Source organism: Gadus chalcogrammus, chromosome 14, assembly GCF_026213295.1.
Source record: "Gadus chalcogrammus isolate NIFS_2021 chromosome 14, NIFS_Gcha_1.0, whole genome shotgun sequence".
Taxonomy (NCBI): Eukaryota; Metazoa; Chordata; class Actinopteri; order Gadiformes; family Gadidae; genus Gadus; species Gadus chalcogrammus.
This window is the reverse complement of record NC_079425.1, coordinates 11976329-11996815: the sequence shown is the minus strand read 5'-3', so window position 1 is coordinate 11996815 and position 20487 is coordinate 11976329. Positions and strand designations below refer to the sequence as shown.

The 20487-nt window shown below is 45.1% G+C and overlaps 1 protein-coding gene across 1 annotated transcript; it reads left to right on the top strand.

The window, feature by feature from the left end:
• The first annotated feature begins 602 nt into the window (after positions 1–602).
• Positions 603–2258, top strand: LOC130403829 (E3 ubiquitin-protein ligase RNF128-like). Its single transcript, XM_056608331.1, has one exon. It carries the CDS (start codon positions 1014–1016, stop codon positions 2115–2117), a length of 1104 nt encoding a protein of 367 aa, XP_056464306.1. The 5' UTR covers positions 603–1013; the 3' UTR covers positions 2118–2258.
• Positions 2259–20487: the final 18229 nt, after the last annotated feature.

The following is a 20487-nucleotide window of genomic DNA, read 5'->3' as shown; positions in this document are numbered from 1 at the left end:
TGTTCACACGTGCAAGTCTTGGAGAGGTACAGAGCAAGAGAGTGAGAAAGAGACAGAGAGAGAGAGATAGAGAAAGAGAGTGAGAGGGAGCTGAAGGGAGGTTGGTTGAGGGAGGAAGAAATTGAAATGTTCCTCTGTTGAAAAAAATGCCTATGGGTGGCAGAATCCTGTACCGTCTCAGATGTTCCTCGTAGCTATGAGGCTTGGAGAGCTCATTATTTCCTTACATTGTTTTGCAAAATAATACAACCCATGACCTATTCAACTAACATTAGTCTGTAAAGCACATGCAAAATCTAGGTTCCATTGTCTCATGTATTTACTGGCCACCTTGTGGTCACCCGTGTTTGCATTCATTTGGATGTCATGAAAAGTTCAGAATGGAGATTGGAGACACTTCTCCATTCTGATAGAAAAGATAAACTTCTCCTTTCTAAGATTAAAGAGCTGCCTGGCTGGTAGAACAAGCTTCCCATCTTGCTCAAACTCAACAACATGAGCTCACATTTCAGGGAGAAGAGGAACAAGCTTAACAAGAAATTCAGCCTCACAGATTTCTCCCCGTGAGCATGACGAATGGAAAAGTCAACAGCCCCTTATAACACAAGTTCCTTGTCTTTATGACTTTGTCCTGTACATATATGCCTTATCATTCAGTTATCGTCATTCCCCTTTCTTATTGGCTTGCGTTCGTTTGGCTTTCAAAACAGTTCGGAACTTCAACTTGTTAAGTGCCAGTGACTTGCACTGTGAGAGGAGTGCTCACTGTTCAAGGTCCAGGCAGATAACGAGAGGTGAGTGGCTGACGCAGAGCAGTGTTATGTTACAAGAGGCTCATATCAGATTACCATCGAGAGCAGGTTGGGTGAAACGCTAGCACTATCCCGATCGCCGTCGATCAAATGACAACAACAACTGGAACATAAAAACTGGACAACTCTGAAACAAGTATTTAAAGTTACTCCCTTTACGGAAAGCGTTTCATGTTTTTTTGTTGAGAGAAAAGCGTTGCCATGGATCTAAAGGTAGGGCAATGTGTGCTCTTCCTGGTGTTGTCGTCCGGACTTGTTCAGGCTTCCTCGGCGTTCGTGTTTTGGTCGGCCTTGTTGGAAATAAGCTACCTGGACATCCAAACCAATTTGACCATAAAGCGTTACTGTGAGTGTGGTGTGTATGGCCGCAACTCCCCCCTGGAGGGGGCTTCCGGACGTCTGATGATGCCTATTCAAGACCCAACAGGCTGCGTTGGGCTCCCTATCTACAGCCGCAACAACAGCATACCCCCCTGGATAGCCCTCGTCAAGAGGGGCAACTGCACTTTCAGCGAAAAGATAAAAGGGGCCCAGGCAGAAGGGGCTGCTGCCATTGTGGTGTACAACGTGGAGGGGACCAGGAACGAAACCATGCACATGTCCCACCCAGACGCCCCTGGGATGGTGGCCATCATGATCGGAAATGGGATAGGGCTGGAGATCACCAAACTGGTCAATATGGGAATCCCTATAGAAATGGTTATTGACTTGGGTAATCCTCACGGCCCCTGGATGGACACCTACTGGCTCTACTTCCTGTCCATCGCCTTCTTTATCGTGACAGCGGCGTCCATTGGCTATTTTGTGTTTGTTTCTGCCCATCGGCTCGTCAACCTGCGGATGCAGAGGCGCTCCGATGACAGGCTTAAGAAGGACGCCAAGAAGGCCATCAAGCAGCTGGTGGTGCGCACGGTCAAAAGGGGCGACCCGGAGACGGGGTTGGACGCTCAGACGTGCGCTGTGTGCATCGAATCCTACAAGGCGGGGGACGTGATCACTGTTCTGACGTGCGGTCACATCTTCCACAAGGCGTGCATCGAACCCTGGCTCCTGGAGAAAAGGACCTGCCCCATGTGCAAGTGCGACATCCTCAAGGCTCTTGGGGTCGAAAATGTGGACGAAAAGAACGAGGTCAGCAACACCTACTCGTATCCGCCACCAGATGTCACTGTGATCACGGTGTCCGGAGGGGAGCCCCTGTATGAGGTGCCACTGACCGGCCCACAAACCCCCGAGCCACAGGAACATCAGCACCGCTACGTCAACGACGCATTTGAGGAAGACGCACAGGACAGGCGTGGATGAGGTTGAGCATGGCCACTTCTGTACTTAAATGCAGGGTCACGTTTCTCTTGAAAGTGGACTAACTCAATTTCTCTTGGATTGATTGGACATGCCTGGTTCATTAAAATCAATTTGATTTTGTCTACAAACCCCTCAGGAATCGATCAACAAATGCAAACACAAGATTTTCCATGTGTTCAAGGATTGTATTGCTAATGATTTATGCTAGGCCTCCTGCTGCACTTTTTTAAAACAGTGCAACGTTTCAGTGGCAGCAGATATTGGATACAAATGTTGACAAATTATCACACAGATTTCCAGGACGAACCCCCATTACACAAATAATCCAAATGTTACGATGACAATGTATTTCATGAGCATTCATAGCATTCACTGAGCACTTCTCACTCTTAGTAAGTTTGACTGTTTACAAAGTCAGCCAAACAACCAGCAAACAATGCTCTATAGCAAAGAGGCCTGTTCTCCCTGACAGCAGAACTCATGCAATAACCCTTTCAAATTTGGTCAGAATCTGTTTGTATTTGGATAATAATAATCACATTAAAGAAGAATTATTATGGTTGAAGGTATCATGTTTCCCTGTAAGATGTATGAGCACAACTATCAAGTCTTTGTGCATGTTTTATTTTGGAGTATGACTTTCAGATCTGGGTACAATTTGAATGTGTTGAGGTGAATGTTTTTTGTTTTTGTTTGAAATAAAAGGGTTGTTGTAAATTGTTATATTCAACCAGCTGATAATGAAAGTGGGAAAGATAATACATCAACATCAAGGGACTGTTGTTGAAGGATATCAATTAGCTCTGATTTGTGTTATTGTCAATCAAAGCAATATTGTCTTATTATGAAAATAAGTCTTTATGTAAATGTATGAAGGATTCTTTTGCCTTTAATTAACAACATGGAGGAATTATTAGGTCTTCCAGTCGGACGAAAGGAGGGTTGTGAGTAATCCTTCTGAACTTAACAACTGAATAACAAGCTAAACAATTAATGGTTTTCCTAAAATTAAATGATGTAAACGCTTGGTAAAAGATAAATCTAAGGAATCATTTGATTTCCCTGTTTGCTATTACCTCTGATTATGTTGGACAACATATTTTTCTATGTTGTTGTTTTCCTCTATTTGCAGTTTGCTGAGTGTATGTAAAAAATATGTGTGATGTCTGTCTAAGAAATCACATTGATGCTTGTTAGATCACAATAAATCCCTCAAAATGAGGACAAACCAAATGATCATGCATCTTATATTCAAATGGTGTCACTAAACTTTTCAACTAGAGTGCTCAGGAAAATCTCCTGGGTTTGTTGCTGAAAGTGGTCAGAAATTAGGCTTGGGCAGTATCACGGTATAATGGTATACTAGGAGTATTAGGGGAGAAATACAGAAGTTATGATATTCAATACCATCAATTATACAGCATGTCTCTTTCTATTACATTTTTTCCGACATCTTATAAATTCTCTTCTATCACCAGCACCTCAGCTTTAATGTTTTTTTCTTATCATTTTAATGTATTCTTTTACAGAAATACCATAATATACCGTACACAGTGAAATATCAAGGTGGTATGCAGGTAGGAAAAAATAGATACTGCCCAAGCCTAGTGGAAATAATTGAAAGGTATTAAGAGGGATAAAAAACAACAACACAAGATGAATCCGAGATCCTCTTATAAAGCTCATCGTCTTATAAAGCTCTCTCGGTGTTACAAAGTGAATTGTTATATCTCCAAATGTTTTTTACTATCGATAACAATGAGAGCATAGTCTTTGGTAGGAGACACTTGGTAGGCGCCTACTGATATCGCAAGACACTGCTATTCGTACATATTTATTTTACTTTTTTTATTAAGAGAAAACATAATGGACATTTTATTGCTATGGGATGAGTGGGACCCAAGGTTCAGAGTTGTGTGACATTCCAGAGATACCCCAGGCCACTCTCCGAGGTCAGTCAGCTTGTGGCATTAATCTCCCTGTCCCGCTCTCTCCCCCTCTCTCACTCTCCCCTTCTCCCTCTAATGCAAGGGCGATGCCTGCTGGATATGAGGCCAGTGTGGTTATTGCAGCAATCAGGTCAGATGGTTATAGTGCTATCACAAGGAAGAGGGAGAATCAATACCAAACTAACTGGAAACAAGTGGCAGGCCCTGCCTTACTGCCTCCCTGGTGTTGACTTTTCTGATTTATTATGGTTGTTAAGAAAGAAAATGAGGCAGAAGGGTTTCATTTAAAAGCTTACGTGGCTGTTTCTCGAACACCAGCCCTTGACCTTCAATTGGAGAGTCAAACTCAGTGGAAATATCTTAGAGAAGCCCATGTGGGCACGATTCATAATTTAGTTTATTTTACGGCTTCACGGTGGCCGAATGTTGTTGTGGCGCCATCTGGTGTACAGACTAAAAATGAACTCCTGATGGTGCTACACCGTTGCTCATTACTTTTGTGTGTTGTTGAGTGTCATAGTCTTTGGAGGACAGAGTTCCTTCTCTTAATAATAAGGTTGTATTAAGGCCAAAATAGACACAATTATCCAAAATATTTTTTTGTTAACCTACGCCCATTGTTTGAAAGGGATAAACTGATAAACCGGTTGAATGAGATTCCCAAATGATTACTGGAATGAAGTCAGTGATTGTCTACTTCTTCATACCATTGGATGCTTTTAAGAGGAGATCCTATCTCTGACGTTGACAGTTTCGCAATGATTGACTTTACTCCACACCTCTTTTGCATACAACACAAAAACATACGCAAACATTCACACACACTTGCAAGCATGCACACATACATTGAGCAATAGCGCTCGCACACACACACACACACACACACACACACACACACACACACACACACACACACACACACACACACACACACACACACACACACACACACACACACACACACACACACACACACACAAATACACTATATGAACCAAACAACTGGCAATATGCTTATGAGCAAAAGCCTTCAAGGCTACGCAGTTTGGCTGTAAACTGTATAGGCCTACTTATCCTTTATGCTATGATGCATTTTTCCTATACAGTTTGAACATAGTTTTTGCTAGAAATAGGAAGGGTTACCTTACTTACATTCTCCTACCAGAAAATACATATATTTTTGCTTCAATGTTTTAATTTGAAGTGATTCAAATAAGTATATTTCTAGAATTTTTAAATCAGCCATTTTCTACACGGCTGCCAATCTTCAACCATCTATATTACAATCGACACCTTTCATTCAACAATGAAACAGGACTATGAAAGGATTGTGTGTCGTCGTCGTCGTCGCCCCCCACTCCGCCGCCAAAATTAACACATGTATTCGATTTGAGTGGGCATGCCAATAAACCAGCTCAGTCACTGTATGTCGTGTTCTGCATAATACTAGTTACACAGTGCTCCCTAGTGGTGAATGTAAATAACTATGCTGCTTGTGTTTAAATTCTCAAATTGTCTGAAGCCATCATTCACATCCAAATGTGTGTTGCAATTACTTGGTTCACTGCAAAGTACAGTGTCTTTGACTTTTGTCAAGCTTAAATACTGAATCGATTTTGGACTGTTACATTCTACATACGCAACAACTACACAACATACTACAACAACCCTGCTCAATCACACAATCATTTTGCGTGTGTGTGTGTGTGTGTGTGTGTGTGTATGTGTGTGTGTGTGTTGGTTACATAGACCACGTCCAAAAACCTCCATAATTAAATTACGCTAGCTGGTTTTGTCTACGCTTTCTTGTCCCTGCCTCTCCGACTAATTATCTTAATGAAGGAAGGGAGATTAGATTATACATGTGCACCGGGCGAAACAAATGAATCCATTTAGTCAATAAGTCGTTCATTTTTCACCAGGGTTGCTTTGTACACAGAATATTAAATATAATGCTCTGGTAAACAAAGTATATTTGAATAGCTTTGTGAATATAGTTATTTGGATATAAACTTTGACATCTTTGTAGCATAGCTGGTAGGTAGCATTTTGTTAACTTTGGTTTTCTTGTGGTTTTGAGAGGTTTGGATAGCTTACTTTGTAAGTAACTCCTCATCTGTTTGCTCTAGAATAACGTTTTGCAGGTTGAAAAGCAAAGGCTCTGTTTTACAGCAATGCAGGTCACAAGACAAAACGTTATTCATTGATCCTCAAGAGGGAACTGCAAAGGTAAGACCAGCAGAACAAACTGTTCATCAGAAGAAAGCGAAAACAAGATGTATCGCAGACTTTCATAGAAACAAGTGCCAAGCACTTACAATTGCGAGCCCATATGATAAAGTCATATCCTGTGATAAAACATAGAGGTGCCCACGCTTATAGTCTGGCAGGCAGACTATTGCATGCTGAGGGAACCTGACACACGTGAGGCAATAAGCAACCCTCATCCTGTGACAGTGCTGCCGCAGCGTCTCTGTCACGTGAGGTCCTGTCCCATGTGACCCTGGTCCCTGACCTACCACCTTCCTTCTGCTGCTGACACACAACAAAACAAGTCAGGATGAGATCATGCAAAGCACAGGAGGATCACACACACACACACACACACACACACACACACACACACACACACACACACACACACACACACACACACACACACACACACACACACACACACACACTCACACACACAAAACCCTGGCAACATGGTCTGGATCATAAAGTAGGATGGTGATGTTGTGGTCCGACTGACGGTCAAGGCAGTGATTCATGCCAAGTCTATTAATTAATCATCTGCAGTTTATTGTTGCGTTGATCGAGACGTCTGCCCTCTAGTGGAGAGAGGGTAATAGTGCTTGAATGGGACAAAATATTTAACAAATTCAGAACCACTTACATCTGGCCCAAGTCTTCAAGAGATGGTTGATTGTAGACTATAAGTAAATCAATTGTTGCCTCGGTTGTCTATGTTGGCTATAAAAAGAAGATATACTAACACACACACACACACACACACACACACACACACACACACACACACACACACACACACACACACACACACACACACACACACACACACACACACACACACACACACACACACTGGGTCCTGTAATGATATAAAGACCAATTTACTCAATACAATAGAGAATATCAGGGCTCTGCCGATCACCAATAGCCCACTTTACAGTTTATGTCCGAGAAACGATCTGTCAGCAGTCTCTCCTTGATAGACTGGGTTGTGTACTATCGAGTGGTCCAGCTCTAATCGCAGAAAGCCAGAGGAATGGTTCCCGGCCAAGCATTTTGTAAGGAAAAACCTGCGGCTCAGCACTTGTTTACTCATTTGACTGTTTTTATTTATTTCATTCAGGCAACAATCTATTGATGTCTCCAGAAATGGCCATAATCTGGGTTTATTGTTTCAATATTTGTGTGTTTTGCCTTTCTGTACTTGTAGGTGTGTATGTGTGCCTAAATAGCCTTCTGTTCAGGCAAGTACATTATGCAGGTTTTGCTCGAATCTATCTTTGCATTTGTGTAGTGGTTACATTTGCGATTTTGTTTGTGTGTGTGTGTGTGTGTGTGTGTGTGTGTGTGTGTGTGTGTGTGTGTGTGTGTGTGTGTGTGTGTGTGTGTGTGTGTGTGTGTGTGTGTGTGTGTGTGTGTGTGTGTGTGTGTGTGTGTGTGTGTGTGTGTGTGCTTGTGTTTTTCTCTCTCAGCAGTCCATCCATCCAGTCTGCTCCACTCCTTCTGTGTCCTGTTGCCCAGAGCGATTAATTAATGCCCATTTGCTTAATTGCTGTGAGCAGAGAATGGAAAGAAGGAGAAGCAAGGGGGTTAATGGGGTGGTGAAGTTGGGCATAATGTTTCTTACGTATTGTAAGGAGGCGGGAAGATACTACACTAAAAGCCCTCTCTGACCATATTGTCTATTTGTGTGTGTGTGTGTGTGTGTCTGTGCATGTATGGGTGATATGTATTGGGATCCACTGTCTGTCAATGTGCTGAATGTGTTGTTTTTTCCCTTGGAGGAGAACAGGAGCCCACTGACGGCCAGCCATGCCTCTGACCATCTGGCCTGGCCTGGCCGTTTGGTGCACAGTTTGTGGACAATCTGTGCCGGACATTTGCCTGTCTTTTTTCATATATTTTTTTACCGAAGGTCACTGCTGGGTCATGGCTTTAAAGGGTGATCTTAAGAACGCTGTTCCACAATAGGTTACAAAATTAAGCTTACATAAAACCTGCACTCTGCAACTTCTCTACTGTAGCTACTGTATATTCAAAAATATCTGAGCAAGAAAAATATGCGCCCATCCACTAGTCAAATCATCCAGATCGTTTTTCTCTATTCGCTATGGGAATATCTCAGGGGAATTATGTAGCTACCTCTGTTGCTACAATTTCAGCCACTAGAGGCTGCTAATGGGGACAGTTATATAGTGCAGGCTCAACAATGCATTGCATCTTTGCTGTCTTGTAGGGTGCTTTCACAAGCTCAGATGTTGGTCTGTTTTAAGGGGCCACTCACTAGGGCCGCGGCCCCGTGCCCGAGCTTATTTGCATACTAAAGTCTAGAACGTTTGACTAGTGTGACCACGCCATCCGTATTCCAGCACGGAACAGCCCCTTGGCCACGGCACAGTTGGGAGAGGTGTGCCGTGGCCAAAGTACAGATGCTAATGAGATGACACGTGCACACGCGCGGATACGCAATGTGAGCTGGATGAGGTAGTCCTTGCGTGACCCTTCTTTCTTTATAGGTCCATGCCCTTCTTCCCCAAAACAATAATTTTAAACAATGGCGGCAAGCGGTTCACGAGTGGGTTTACGTTGGTACGATAGTGAAGTCGAGTGTTTACTTGAAATTTGGGCCGACGACAGCATTCAGTCGACACCACGCTTGGGGATGACGTATTTATCGTATTACGACGTGATGACGTATGTATGAAGGAGCAATCGTGCCCAGGCCATGGCCTTTGGGAGCAGTGTGACCACGGGCCAGCGGGGTGAGTGGGGAGGGGGGGAATCGTGCTGAATCTTCCTGCAGCACGGAACAGGCAAACTTGCCTAGTGTGAGTGCCCCCTTACCCTGCGTTCACACCAAAAGATGCAAAAAGTTGACGCGCGTCGTGATCCCATTCAAAGTGAATGTAGAGACGCGTTGCTGCTTTGCTGCCGCAGCATTTGCTGCCGAGAAAACGGGCAGCAAAACTTGATTTGCGGCGTGTCAAAATCTGATTTGCGGCGCGGCATGCCCGTGCCCGCTGCCGGGCACGGGCGAAGGGCGCGTTCACGTATTTTGCAGCGTGTCAAATGCTGCTCGAGTGGAAATATTTCAACTTTTGACGCGCCGCAAAACTTTGACGCGCCGCAAAACTTGATTTGACGCGCCGCAAAACTCAGGGGTCAACGCGTTCGGGCAGCAAATGCATCTTTTGGTGTGAACGCAGGGTAAGTCTACCTTGGTAAGTCTGAATCACTGGTACGGATCTGTTGGCGAACGTGAACGAAGCGATCGAACTCGGGTGCTGACCGAAACAAGCGCCTCGGGAGCTGGATCCAATGCAACACTAGTGTAGTCCGATAGGCCTCACTTGCAATAAGATGCTGTGCGACCCAATTAGAGGAACTCAACCAAAGCCTGATAAATGATGGGCTGCCTCTGAGGGCATTAGTTGATACGTGGAACAATATATATCTGTGATAAGATTTGCGGCGGTAGCCTTAAGGTGCTTGCACACCGCAGGGCAGTAACCACCCTGGTAACCGCCTCGCTACCGGTGGGTTCAGCTGCCGCCGCCGAAAGTTTTTACACGGGGGAAGGCTGAGCGGTAGGGGCAAAATCTGTGCGCGTTCACGTGGGCGGCATCCGCTTCCTGGTCTACAGACGCTTTTGTAACCGCCGCCCCTCCGCCGCACTTGCCTCATTCTAATGAATGGAGGTGGCGAGATGCCGCGCGGCGGTGTGAAAGCAGCTTTAGTCCTCCATACCTGTTTATATTGGTGTGGTTGTACATTTATCTTTAGCTACTACATGGTAGTGAGGTCATTTATAAAAAAAAGTATAGGTCATTTATAAAAAGATTATAGCATTTATCCTAATTATTAATAAAAAGGTCATTATGTTGTGTTCATATAATAATATTGATGAAAATAATTAGAATCATCTATATGTTAAAACCACAATCATAATGATAATAGCAACAACCACAACAATATGAATAATGATGATAACAACAAGCACCCACGTGTTGGGTGCTTCACGCAGCTGTTTTCAGATGCCATGGTTCTGCAGTGCTTCTCTCAGGGTGAACGGTCCTGATCATCCTCTTCCTCATATCAGTATTCACGCCATAGAGCCAGAGAGAGGGTTCACGCCCGATGGCCTCTGCAGGTGGACACAGCAGTTGCTGCCACAAGAGAGAGAGAGGGAGAGAGAGAGAGAGAGAAGGAGAGACTTGGAGATGGATGGTTCTCGTTCTTTCTCCAGCGAGAGACAGAGAGACACAGAGTGAAAGAAAAACGTCAGAACATAGAAGTCAGCCTAAAGATGTGGGAGGAGACGATTGTTTGTTTTGTTTGAATTGTGTCCAGCTAGCTTGGATTCAGTGTGGAGGCTATTTATATGACTCGGTAAAATGGAACGAGTGCTTATTAGCCACCACACAAGGCTCTTATTTCAACAGCCACTTGTATTCATCCGGTGAATCAAGCAACCTATAGCACTAAATTACTTAGACGATCGTCCGCTTCCTGCCCTGCTTTGCGGAACAGAGAGAAGTCTGTTACCTCGTCCACTATTTTTATTTGAGCACCCCGGCTATTTGTCAGAGAAGAAACAGCCCGTGGAAGTGCTACCTAAATTGCCCAAGGGCAGAGGTATTCATCAAAATGACTTACACCTTCACCCTTTAGCTCTCAGTGCTAAAGACCCTGGCAGAGATTCAGCCTAGGCCAGACCGAGACATAGAGTACTGCTGAGTAGTTACCTGTTCAACTACATGTTGGCTGGATTACAGTGTTGGATTATTGCATGCTCCCACTATTTAAGGAACAAATATAATCAACAATAACCAAAGAAGTTGGATGACGTTGTGCAGTAGCGTGGGATCTGTTGTCCGCTGGGGAATGTCATCCTCACCACCATTGCCATTGCAAAACCATCAGACCTGACTCAGGCAAAATAATTAATTTGCACAGACGGTGTTATGTATCAAAGTTGTATTTATGTCAGGTTTAGTCACGTTGATTCACGTTATATCATTTCTTACTAATGAATAGCCATTAGATGATTTGACTATTGACTATTACTACTACAAACGAATATTGTCAATAAATAAGGACTCTAGTGGCTTACCGTTTCCCAGGCATTGGTTACCTCACAGCCAAGGTCTCTTTGTCCAGGCAATGGGATAGCGGGGCTGGCCTTGACGTTGGGCCTGGGCTGGAGCTGTGCCTGGAGCAGGGGGCGTCTTCTAGTAAAGGGATATGGGTCCCTGGCCCCACGTTGGGTCACCCAAGACACAGAGCGCTAACCTGTAGACAGAGAAGAACACGTCCCCAGGTGTCAAAGGAATCATTACACACACGAGAGAGAGAGAGAGAGAGAGAGAGAGAGAGAGAGAGAGAGAGAGAGAGAGAGAGAGAGAGAGAGAGAGAGAGAGAGAGAGAGAGAGAGAGAGAGAGAGAGAGAGAGAGAGTGGAAAAAGAGACGGCTTACCTGACATGCGTTATGTTTTGTTCTTTTGTCTGCTGTCCCTGTACTGTAGACCACAGTTGCTGCTCTTTGTCTATGCACAATGTGTGTTCTAGGCCACAGAGATGTGCGCTGGGAATAAAAGTTTTGACTTGTGGTTCAGAGGAGGTGTGTTTTTTCCTCGGGTGAGAGTGAAGTCAGGTCAGGTTCCTCATATTTATATTGCAATTTTGAAATTGCCCCCACGAGCCCTCTGTGAACTACCACACACACACACACACACACACACACACACACACACACACACACACACACACACACACACACACACACACACACACACACACACACACACACACACACACTTGTTAATAATTGTCATTTGCTGCTGCTGGCTGTCACAGGGGTCGTGGCTGAATCCAGATCTCTGGGTCCTGCAGGCACGGAAAACTGAACAACATCCGCAGACGGCGACAATAACGTGTCAAAGATCACACAGCGTCTGTCAGGAGGAGCCGCTCTAAGAGGGGCGGGGACGGTGGTCACTGGACAGAGGGGACGCTGCTTAGATCAACAAACCCATAGACACGACAAGGGTCGTCCCCCCGTCCCGCACACACACACACACACACACACACACACACACACACACACACACACACACACACACACACACACACACACACACACACACACACACACACACACACACACACACACACACACCTGTGTGAGCCAAGCTTTAACATGTACTGGTGGTTGTTTTTTGTACGTTGTGTGTTGTCACTACACTGGAGCACTGAAAGGGAATGGGAAAGACAAGACCGTAACCTTTTCCATCTACAGGCTTATTTTCCTATCCAGCTCAATACCTTTGTGTGTGTGCATGTGTGTGTGTGTGTGTGTGTGTGTGTGTGTGTGTGTGTGTGTGTGTGTGTGTGTGTGTGTGTGTGTGTGTGTGTGTGTGTGTGTGTGTGTGTGTGTGTGTGTGTGTGTGTGTGTGTGTGTGTGTGTGTGTGTGTGTGTATGTGTGTGTGTGTGTGTGTGTGTGTAGAGCAGGGTTAACAACAGGCCTGTCAGATGTGAATGATCAGAGTAATCAGGTGGAACACAGCAGAGCCTGGGATTAAGACACTGGAGAGCCTGTCCAAATATAGCCATGTCTGATACATATGCACAGACATCGCCATACACGCACAAACGCACACAAAACCCCCCCACACACACACACAAACGCACACAGGCACACACACACTCAGACAAAACCTAATACCTCCATGCTACACACATACACACATGCATGCACACACACATGCACACGCTTGCACACACACACACACACACACACACACACACACACACACACACACACACACACACACACACACACACACACACGAAGCTTGAGTGCACATTTCTGTGTATGTGTTTGTATGTGTGTGTGTGTGTGCGTGCATGCGTGCTTGCGTGTGTGTGTGAGCGTGCGTGCGTGCATGCATGTTTGAGTATTGAAGGTGAAATGGAGGAGAGTTTCAGTCTTGTGGTGCCTTATTGTAGGTCTTATTTCCCGTCATCAACTAAGCACCTGCTCATGACAAGGAGGTTCCAGTACACACACACACACAGAAAGGTCATGATGACCGTCACCACCGTTATTATTTCTGTTAGTCTTTCTGGGGAAACCTCATGGGACCGTCATTTAAAATCCCCCTGCGGATGTAACCGAAAACGTCACTGACTGCCAGCACTGTGGCTGCTGCATTAGCAATCTGATGTTGAAGCCTACTAACACACGGCCAAGTGCACAGAATGGCAAGCCCAGAACTTTAATGTCATTAAACATCGAGCAGAATGAGCTATCCATAGATTGAGTCTGACACCTCGTTTATCTGCTGCATCCATGAGCACATCTAAGATAAATAAACCTAACAGGCCATAAATAGAGCAAACCATGGCAGAGAAAACAGCCTACGACGTTTATCTGACTAATTTCTCTGTTTAGTGATCACTGATAAATACACATTCCTGGACTCATTTTTATATCGGTGTTTATTTGCTTCATGATGACCCTGAATCAAAACCATTACCCACATTAAGGTCCACTGTGTCACAGATACACATTGTTCGGCTAATCCGTGAAACATCGTCTTCACAGAGAGCACGTCGCCAATCTCCTAAATATAGCTAACTTTGAAAGCGTTCTGTGAGAGGGATACGGCCAGGCCAAAACCCCAAACGCCTCACACGTCCCGTGACTACCCCCGTGTAAGCGCCGGTGATTACAATCAATCGCCATTTCATGTTTCTAGACACCAACGGTTCTCCAATCATGGGATGAGCTTCACGTTTGACCTCCCGTTGTTAGCGCGCACGCAGTCCACTGTGCTTGCAATCAGACGCGCCAACGTGGTTTCTGCCACCGCGAATCCCATTGTTAAGTGGAAAACTGCCCCCAAAGGACACGTCGTTCCTCCCACATGTTTTCCCCGCCTAACCCCGACCTCTGTTCCTCTAATTCGCTCCCTGCCCCCTTCCTTCTTCCTTCCTAGCCCTCCTTTACCTTCCTCTCTCTGGGTTGTGGGCTCCGAGCGTCTCTAATTACAGCCGGGGTCGGTGGTGGTACAACGTCTTCCAGCCGAGCAGAGGAGAATGCCTCTCATTCCGGCTCTCAGGATGGGACTCCGACACACAATGGCCCCTGCCATGGCCCCGGCCCCCCTGCCGATTCCCCACTGAAAGCCCTCTCCTCAGGCAGCTTTTTAATAGGCCTCCCCTCACCAGCACGCCCTCGCACTCATAAATATACCCACACAAGCACACATTTACACACACATGAACCTACACGGAAAAGACACCAACACATTCACACTCAATGCAGATTGCAGAAATTTATTTAGAAAACCGCTCTCACACATACAATCACACATGCACACACACACACACACACACACACACACACACACACACACACACACACACACACACACACACACACACACACAGACACATATATACAGACACACACACCCATATATACAGACACACATGGACACACTTACACACACCTACGCAAAAAATACATGTATACGCTCATACACCAATGCATGATGCAGACATTCACATACATACACACAAACACACGCACACATGCACATGCACACATACACACGGTAAGCCATTACATCCCGTTTGTGTGTGTGTGTGTGTGTGTGTGTGTGTGTGTAACATGTGCTCCAGCCCAAACAGCCCAGGGCTTTCTGGAGTGCTGACACCATGTCGACCAGACGGCAGCCTCTTACGTTTCACGTCATGCAGAGATGCTAGCGGCTAGCCTACAGCTGCCGCAAGCTCCATGTAGCCAGCATTGTGATGAACAACATTTGTTTTTCTCCCGCATTTGACTCAAGACTTGCCTCCCGCACCATGGATGTTTTTCCGTTTTTTTCTGCAGAAAAGCTGGATCAAATGTCAAGATTCCAAACAAAGACAACGTATTCACTCAGGGTTTATGGTTACACATTTAAACAACAATTACCTATTCAAAGCCAGGTTTTGTGTTGGATAAGCAATTCAATTTGTATCTCCTTGTCCTTTTTCCAGCATTTAAGAGCAAGATCACCAGCATACCATTTTCTGTCATAGTGTCATAACATACCACATATGGTATTGGGTTATCTACAGGAAGGAATCCAATTGGATATTTTTTTCTTTAACCATCATTTGCCTGTTTTCACAACAACCGTCGCAGCAGCTATTAGTTTTGATTGGTGCTTCAAACTGTGCCACTAAACCAGGTTTCCTGCCAAGACAGCATTGTTTGGATGCATGCTGTGATTCGTGTGATATTATCTACCTGAACTCAAAACGAGAGCGTTTCTCATAACACAAGGGATACAGTTGGGTTACATGTCGATTAGAATGGCATAGTGTCTCGCAACACATAGTAGGCTACATGCTTTTTGGACTTTAATTTTAAATTACATTTTTATTGTTCAATATAGAAATCGGATTTCACGGTAATCGCAACGTGATCTCCAACCTAAACAATGAACGAATATGAACGTTTTAGCCCCCTTTCCAAGAAACAGCAATACGTCACTTATGTCAAGGTTCTGTTTTACCAAAATGAATGACATACGTTATATAATTCTTATTCTTTCGTAATCTTCAGTCAGTGCATGTATATGATCTTTAGTATGTTTGTTACAACGTTTTCTGTCGTTTCCATGAAGATTCATATGGATGCTGCTATCCCTAAAACCACTCAGATTGCATGTGGTTTGATTCTCGGTCTCACGTTGGTGAAGTAATCTGAGCTGTTGTGTTCAGTAGTATTTTATGTAACTGATGATGTTCTCTCAAATATTCTTTTTGGAGTGACCCAAGATGACATGTATTCTTCTTTGGATGTACTAGGATGACGTGTTTTTGTGATGCACCACACTCACTAAGTCTATTTTCGCTTTGCTTCGGCCAAAATAAATCTGTTCCAACGGTTCCTTTTATAAGTACATACAAAACACAATAAATGCCTGGGTCACACCAAGTTTTTCGAGAAATGACATCATCTAAAAGCGGTATTAATGTCACGGTTGATGTTGTTAACCAATATGTATAAAGGAACCGTTGAAATGGATTATTTTCAGCGGAGGCAAAGCGAACATGGACTTCCGTTGTGCACCCCTGAAACACGTCGTCCTAATCCATTCCATAGAAGAAGAAATGTCTTCCTCAGACACATCATTATTTACATAAAATAGCACTGAATATAACAGCTCAGATGACTACACAACGCAAAGACGCCGATTCAAATGACATGCAAGCTGAGTGCTTTCACGGATAGAAGCCTCCATATGAATCACCACGGCAACGCTAGAACAAGTTGCATTAACCAACAGACCAAACACCATATACATTCACTGACTGAGGATTGTGCGCTTGCAAATGTAATGTCTGGTGTCTGTTGTTTCAGAGATTCTTTACCATGTTCATACTTATGTGATGCAAAACACGATGGTTCACAATAGCTGTGAATGACTGGCTGCCTCAGTTTGGGTTGCCTCAGTTTGGGTTATCAGGAAGGGCTGGAGATGAATCCTGCCCACCCAAGTCATTGGATCTTATTTGGATGTGTTAATGCTCTGAATGATAATCCTGCCTGTTGGAGAGACTAAGGGGGTGGGTCGTTGTGCAACATTTTGGCAATTGGTCCATCCCACTCCTTTCGTGCAATCTTCTTTTCTATGTCACTCACTCCTCTTTTACTCCTCCTCCTCCTCGTCCTCCTCTTCCTCCTCCTCATACCGGTACTCAACCTCACTTCCTTCTCTTTATTTTTGCTTTGCGATGTAATCTCTCAAACCAAAAACATAGTCCTGAGTCACAGGAGAGAGAGAGAGAGAGAGAGAGAGAGAGAGAGAGAGAGCGAGAGAGAGAGAGAGCCAGAGCCAATCCGCTTAAGAAGATAAACAAATGGCCAAAAAAACAAGATGATGTGAGACGGGAATCAAACATGGGCTAGTAAAGAAGGAAATAATAAAAGTAGAGAGGGAGACAGAGTCTCTGGTTGAGGTATTTTGCTCAGGAAGGCTCCTAACTGAGTTAAATGACCCAGAAGTCTCTAAGTGGCCGTCAGGACAGGTGTTCGACGTCTCTAAAGAGCCTTTCTTCACTGCTTCCTTTCCTACATGCTTTTATCATTGTTTTCACAGCATTCCACTCAGGTAGAACTACATAGTGCAGCCTCAGGCATAGGCCTACACAAGTAGCTATATCTGCATGGGCGAATGGGCACATTTGTGTGTGTTTAAGTTATTGATATTTTCGACATAGTACGTGCGTGGGTCTCTGCATGCATCACTGCCTGTTTGTGTTTGTCAATGTGTGTGTGTTTGTGTATCTGTGTGTATCTGTGTGTGTGTGCGCGCCCGTGTGTGTGTGTGTTCTCTTCAGCGGGGGTTTTCCCAGGCCCTGGGCTTTGCAAGGGGATGAGTGCCCCAGCAGGAAGAGATAGGTCTGTTCTGGGATCTATCGTGTGTGGGGGGGGGGGGCCGGGGGAGGGAAGTGTAGAGGAAAGGAGAGGCGGGAAGGAGGGTGTGCATGGGAGTGGCCCAGGGTGCGTGTCTTGAGAAGAAGCGGGTTCCCAATGACAAAGCTCAGTAATAGCAGGGTTGGCTCTGGTCATAAAGCAGTTGGGATCATCTGCTGGTTTACCAACAAAGCTGTTGGAACACCCACACTGTGGAGGCTCTGTGGGGTGGGGGCGAGGGGTGGGAAACAAAGACATACAGTAAAGTTGTATGTGTGTGTGTGTGTGTGTGTGTTTTGTCTGTGTATGTGTGTGTTTGCGTCTGTGTGTGTCTCTGTGTATATGTATGTGTGTGTGTGTGTGTGTGTGTGTGTGTGTGTGTGTGTGTGTGTGTGTGTTTGTGTGTTTGCGTGCGCTTTCAGACAAAGCATTTCTGTAATATTGGAGGAACCGTGTGCTTTGTGCATTCAATTAATGACACTATGCTGGTCCTGGTGGGTTGATCTAGGAGGGGTTCCAAAGTGAATCTCTGCATGAGAGAACTGCTATGCCTAGCTGCGCCTCGCCCCCAGGATATCAAGTACAGACACACACACACACACACACAGCTTTTCTACGCCTTTATACTCGTTCCCCAGGTGTACGGTTCGATGGCGTGTGATCTCCCAGCAACAGCTGGCATGACTGTAGCCAGGCGGAAGATTGGCCCAAACCCAATGACATGTTCCCGTCGCCCAAGGTGAACGTGTGGGACCATGAAACAAACCCAACCCATGTATCGCATTACCTGTACATGAGTCCAGTCCAACCTTGTGTGTTGTCAGAACAGGCCAATCAGAGCTGAAAGGCCCATGTGTCGAAGACTACGCAGCTATAAATGGAGGCTGCAGTCGCCCATATCCCTTTTATCACCCGGTATCATGAGCGGACTTGTTCATCCCTGCTTATCATGTTGTACCAAGACATTCAATTATCTAAACCATTCATCTGAGTGTTCTTCAGGTTGGGGGCAGGGGGGGGGGGGGGGGGGGGGGGGGGAGTACTTTCTCTCCCTATAAGCTATACTTCACAAGGATAATCTGAATACACACACATACACACACAAACATAAACACACATTGTGTACATGCACACAAAGACACACACACACACACACACACCCGAAACCAAACCCAAAGGCGTACAGAGGAATCCACATAGAGGGAAGGAAGAGAAGACGTCAGCGATAATGACTGGGGGATATATCTGGGCATCCGGTGGCCATGCGGCGTGGAAACCACTTAGGACTCATTATGTAACCATGCGGGAGATCCTCGAAACGCCGGCCGCCCTCCTCTTTCTCTCTTTCTTTGTTCCCAAAGCAGTAATAGATAGGCAAGCGAGGCCTCAGTCAAGGAGTGCGGTTAGTGGCAACCTAATATGCTAATATGAAAGGACCCCCCCCCCCACACCGCCCCTCCCTACATGCTTGCATGCAAACGAATACTCATTACACTCATCTCATTATGTCTGTTTGTCTGCAACTCATCCGTGATCAGCGATATCTGTATTTCCTCGTGCAGGGACGGGAAATGTCTCTTCCCCCCCCCCCCCCCCCCCCCCCCCCCTCTCTGTGCTTCCCTATTGACTTGTCGACTGTTTCCACTAGTCCCTTAAATGTATGCCATTAACCAAGTGTCAGCTTTGACGCGTGGATAAGATGTAGATTGCGTTTGCTCTCTGTGCGAGTTTGGAGCACTGCCTTGAAGGTGTGAAAGAGTTTTTCTTGTTTGTACTTTACAAGAGATTTCCACTTTCACTGTGTTGTTTTTATGGCTCTTTCATTTTAAAGTATTTCTCGGACTCGCTTTGATGATGAGAATAGAGCCATAATGGTAGAGAGAAACTTCAGACAGACCCTTAAAGAAAGATATCGAGACAGCAGAAAATAACTTAGAGGGCGGAAAAAGACAGTTGTACAGAGAGAGAGAGAGATTGAGAGATGGAAGGGTTATGAACTCAATGAAGCACAAAAGGGACTGTGAGGATTGTGTGTTTTTTCCTGAACATTTAATTTACATTCTTCTTCTTCAGTCACATAGTTGGTGGACAAAACTTCCTCTGTACCTTTTATCTATTTGTGTCTCCAAGTTTAAAGTCTAACATGCACTAGGTTCTTCATGTTCTTCATGGTGATCTTATCGTATGTTCTTGTGATATGGGTCTGTGACAGCAGTGAGCTCACATCCAAAAGCATGCAATCAGACACATAACACACACACACACACACACACACACACACACACACACACACACACACACACACACACACACACACACACACACACACACACACAATATACGGGTACACGTACGTATACACAAGCACCCATACACAGACACACACATGATTAGTATCCAAATATAAAACCATGTGCATATAGACTAAGTATCTGGAAATAAAGAGTCCGGCCTGGCAAGTTGGCAAGTACGAGAGAGAGGTTATAGAATCTCTGGCTGTGTTTGCCTTGCCTCCGTAAATGCGGAGGGAATGCCTGATAGGCTGAGAGGATGTGTTATACATTAAAATAGCAAGAGGTGCTTCTTTGTTGTGCCTCATTCCCGAACTCAATTACACACTCAATCTCCCCATGGAGCACAAACCAAGAGAGAATGCAGTTGATTGCCTCTGGGTGTGTGTGTGTG

Excerpts from the sequence above, each read along its gene's own strand:
- LOC130403829 (XM_056608331.1), top strand. The coding sequence starts at position 1,014 with ATGGATCTAAAGGTAGGGCAATGTGTGCTCTTCCTGGTGTTGTCGTCC.